The sequence below is a fragment of the Dinoponera quadriceps genome, unplaced genomic scaffold (genome assembly GCF_001313825.1).
Source record: "Dinoponera quadriceps isolate SergipeBrazil2010 unplaced genomic scaffold, ASM131382v1 scaffold7114, whole genome shotgun sequence".
NCBI lineage: Eukaryota > Metazoa > Arthropoda > Insecta > Hymenoptera > Formicidae > Dinoponera > Dinoponera quadriceps.
The window spans coordinates 1-4,737 of NW_014560973.1; the positions used below are offsets into that span (position 1 = coordinate 1).

Below are 4,737 nucleotides of genomic sequence, written 5' to 3' on the forward strand. Positions count from 1 at the left end.
TATCATAAACCAATTATGTTTTCTACGTTCTTCTACTTAATATAATATAAAGTTTTTTATAATTTTTCCTTATTAATATATATTTTTTGGTAACAGACATTGTTTATTATTTAATATATTACTTCGTGGCAGTTGAATCTGACAATCGATGAAATTTGCTTTGTAATTATCGATAAAACTTCGATAATTCATATCTTAAATGAAAACATTTAAAAGGTCCTATCACGTTTGCAGTATATATGATAGAGATATATATTTACTAAAAGATAAGAGTCCACCCATACTTAATAAACAAAATATGTGGCGTTCTACGAATAAAAATAATACCACGTAATATTAAGTGATCAAATGACGCAGATATTCACGTTCTTAAGTTTAATTATTCCACAGTTACCTTGCAGTGATGTAAATCAGATAGAACATGACAAACAACTACTATTATTACAAAAAATACAAGGTAATATTATCACTGTGACTCGCCTATAAATACGAACAGCAGTTTTGTTGCAAGACAGCGCAAAATAAACGCACTTACGCTACGTTTGATATTTCTTGAGACATTTCTGAAGAACTTAAAATGAAGACTTTGACGATTATGTGTCATATTATGTGCATATTGGCCATTACAGTAAGTACCAAGTTACGAATAAATTTCATTATGACTCCACGAAGTATTTTGTATCAATGAGTAAATGATTTAAATTGTATTACACGTGTTTTGGATTCGAAATGTATTTAAATTTCGACATTTTATGCAACAATATTTAAAAAGCAAGATAGTTCAAGTGGCACATGTATTAACACATTGGTGATACATTAGAAAATAAGAAATCTCATTTTTATGCAAGTATGCTTTAGTTATATAAAACGAGATTTCTTATTCCCCGAATATATGTTCAAAATTCTAGCAATCTTGAGCAAAATTTTATTCAATGTATTAATAGCCAATGTATTAATATTATACTTTGCTCAAAGTTTGCCGATATCAAGTAGAAGAAATTACTCCTAAATAATTTCAATCAATTTCACAACCATTTTGTTTTATTTAAAGACATATGTCTGCAGCTTGAAAATTAAAATGGCATAGAGAAACAGTTTTGATCCTTAGATTAAAATAACCTTTTTTGATGTTACCCGCGAAACGACAAATGTTATGTATATACTAAATAATAATGTAAAAAGAGAGAATTTTTTTCTAACCACACTGAATAATGAAATGTTTTTTGTTGGAAACAAATAATAATAGTCGCAAAACCTACTACTTCTTGCAGATAAAACATTCGTTTCAAGCTGACAGATATCGCGATTGCACTTCATTATTAATTCAAATAATTTCTATATACTTGAATGTGATCAATCTTTTCAGACGATTGTTTACAGTTTAGACCCTATGCGATTACGAAAGTTCATAATGATACGCATATTCAATTATTTAGCCTTTCAATTTGTCGTCTGCATATTGGGTATTGGGTAATAAGTACTAAATAACATATTTTATTACATATATTAAATGTGAGCAAAAAATTAATATATTTCACATTCGCATATAATCCATACATGTATTTTTCCTTATAATCCACACATGTATAATTCCACACTCTATTTTTCTTGGGATACTCTTGTTTCTACAACATCAGCATTAATTAATGTAAATCAGGATGACCAGTCTGGCAAGTAATGTATAGCACATTCGTTTCACTGCATCTCCTATAAAAGAGAAGCCGCGGCTTCAATGCAACTCAGTTTACGACTTAAGTGTTGCAAAGCATTCGATACTCCTTTGAGCATATTAGAGAATTTAAAATGAAAACTTTAGTAGTAATTCTGAGTGTGCTATCTGTTACGGTATGTACCAAACAACGAATATATTTTTTCACTCACTTCACAAAATCGTTTATCTTAATTAGCATTTGGTTTTCATTACATTATATACATTTTGTGATTGAATTGCATGTAATCATTGATATTTTATGTGACAATACTCAAAGAGCGAGGCGGTAAATTTAATGTTACGTTTAACATAAAGTATTCAGTTACCAAATGAAGAATTTATTTCTAAATTACTTAAATCCATTTGAAATCCGTCTTGTGTTATTTACAGACAGAGTATGCATGTGACTTCAGAATTTAAATGACAAGAAATGGTTTCAATCCATCTTCGAAGTTAATGACGAAGTATCATAATGTTTCTGTATTTAACAGTTAAATACAGACATGTGTCTATATTTAAATAATTCTCAAATAGCAAAGTGATATCAGAGGACGTTATATTGTCGTCAGTACATTGTCTTATGATAGTCACTTTGCTATTGAGTCATCTAATAAGAGAGAACCTTCTTTTACCACGCGTAACTATAAAATTTTCTCTGTTGTAAAATTATAAAAATTGCTATTCCTTGACAAAAAAAATTCGATTGAGTTTCAAACAATCAAATACACGGTTGCACTTGATTATTAAATCAATTCGAAATTCGAATTCAATTTATGCATATTTGGATGTGATCGATTCTTTCAGACAGCGGTTTACGGTCTAAACAAAGCGCGATTACGAATGTTTAACGACAACATAGCGAAGTGCAAAGAAGAGATAGGCGGCACAGCGAGTGAGTGTTAAAATCCAAAACACCAAAAGTATTCTCAAAATATTGGTTAAAACGTGACATAAAATTAAAACAAATTATAATAATATAATATACAATTATAATAATATAATAATAAAATTTCGTAAATATATGAATATTAGATAGCGACCTATATAGATATTGAAATTCATCGTATCTCTTCCTTTAATCAGGAAAAATATTATTATTCTGTATTATTAACAATATTTCGTGTTTGCTCGGAAAATATTCATAAGAGTATCGCGTTTGTGATAAAAAAACAAACATTTGATGGTCAATTGATTCCAGTTAATTCTAACACATCTAAAATAAATTCGAAATATTGCAATTCAGCAATCACATGTATTAATTGTGTATTACAGCTGAACTCACGGTCGAACCAGTTATATGTGCGATAGAAAAGGATGGCAAGGTGAGTATATTTTTATTTAAAGACAAGATGTGTATATTTGTATTTAGTAAACATAGCCTTAATATGCAGTGTAATTAGGCTGCAGTGTAATTGGACGTTGCGAATATATTCGGGATGTGACAATATATAACAAAGATTAGCTATTCATGGGAAGACAATTTTACATTACTCAGTAATTAGAAAACTTTAAATTAATCTTTTGAAGCTTTGATTCTATGTAGACCTTATGAACATTTGGATATAATATTTTATAAATATTTAAAAACTGTTATTTGATATTATTATATTCTTAAACATTAAAATTATTGTATAGAAACATCATTTTTAATGTTTCTATCAAATGATGTTAATAATGACGTTATGTGCAGCATTAAGAACTACATATTTTAAAACGTTATGTATTATAAAATATCATTGTAATAACGTTGCGTTTATTATTTTTTGCTAACTGGGAACGCAATGATACATTAAAAATATTAAGATTAATTTTAATGATTTTATAATACTACGGAAGTAGGAACAAGAAGTGTTACATATTAGGTCGTCAAGGATGAAATTTGTAGAAAAAAGGCAAAGTTGGTTGATAACTTACAAATATAAGGAATTATTTTATTCATCAAAGTATGCACCCATATTGTCAATATACTTTTGCCATTTAAGCGGCAGGTTGTTCAGGCCGGTGGTATAAAACCCTGGCGGACGAAAGTCAATGAATTCCTGGAAGGTCAGTTTTACAGCATTGTCGAAATTAAATTGTTTTTCTATTAAAGAGTTGTCCAAATTGCGGAAGAAGTGGTAGTCAGTGGGGGCTAGGTCTGGTGAGTATGGAGAATGATGAAGAAGTTCCAACTCCAATTCCTGTAGTTTTGCCACAGTCATTTGAGCAGTGCGTGGTCTAGCGTTATCACGCAATAAGATAAGAGTCGATCTGTTGACCAATCTAGGCTGTTTTTCTTTAAGTTTTTGCATCATTTCGTCCAGTTGGTTGCAGTATATTTCTGCTGTGATCGATGAGCCAGGTTTCATGAAATCATAATATATCACACCTGCGCTAGACCACCAAACAGTCACCATCAACTACTTTTCATGAATATTGCGCTTTGGAGTGTGTTTTGGTGATTCATTCTTGTCCAACCACTGTGCTGAACATTTGCGATTGTCATATTGGATCCATTTCTGATCACAAGTGACAATTCGATTAAAAAATGGATCAGATTTGTGACGAGAAAGCAACAGCAAGCAAGCTTCCAAACGCTTTTGTTTCTGTTTTTCATTCAGCTCANTAGTTCATGTGGAATCCACTAATCCAATTTTTTCACTCTACCGATTTGAGCTAAATGAGTTAATATTGTTTGTTTGCTAACACCAAACTTCAACGATAATTCATAGGCACTCTGAGATGGGTCAGACTCAACGGTGACCTTTAGTTCGTCATTATTGACCTTTGATTCCGGGCGACCGCGTGGCTCATTTGTGAGGTTAAAGTTATCTGTATGAAATTTGGCCAATCAATTTGATACTGTCTGCTACATAGTAACTCTAGAGTCAAATACAATATTAATGTTTCGCATGGTCTGCGATGCTGTAGTTCCACGTAAGAACTCATACTTCATAATAGTGCGAATTTCCGACCGTTCCATTTTCAAAAAAATTAATTTTTAAAAAAGGTTTTAATATTTTTTAGAGCTTACAATAATTTCTTTA

General features: G+C 30.5%; 1 protein-coding gene across 2 annotated transcripts in view; it reads left to right on the forward strand.

Annotated features, from left to right (window-relative positions):
• Nucleotides 1-534: 534 nt before the first annotated feature.
• The window catches only part of LOC106750875, a 5,038-nt gene continuing 835 nt past the window's right edge, over nucleotides 535-4,737 (forward strand). Inside the window, exons 1-3 of one of the 2 annotated variants that reach the window (XM_014631483.1) lie at nucleotides 535-628; nucleotides 2,516-2,603; nucleotides 2,984-3,033. In XM_014631483.1, coding sequence (XP_014486969.1) covers nucleotides 578-628; nucleotides 2,516-2,603; nucleotides 2,984-3,033 — 189 coding nt within the window. In that variant the 5' untranslated portion in view covers nucleotides 535-577. Of the gene's footprint in view, nucleotides 629-1,756; nucleotides 1,846-2,515; nucleotides 2,604-2,983; nucleotides 3,034-4,737 lie in introns of those variants that run through there. The other variant, XM_014631484.1, reaches the window with a different exon arrangement.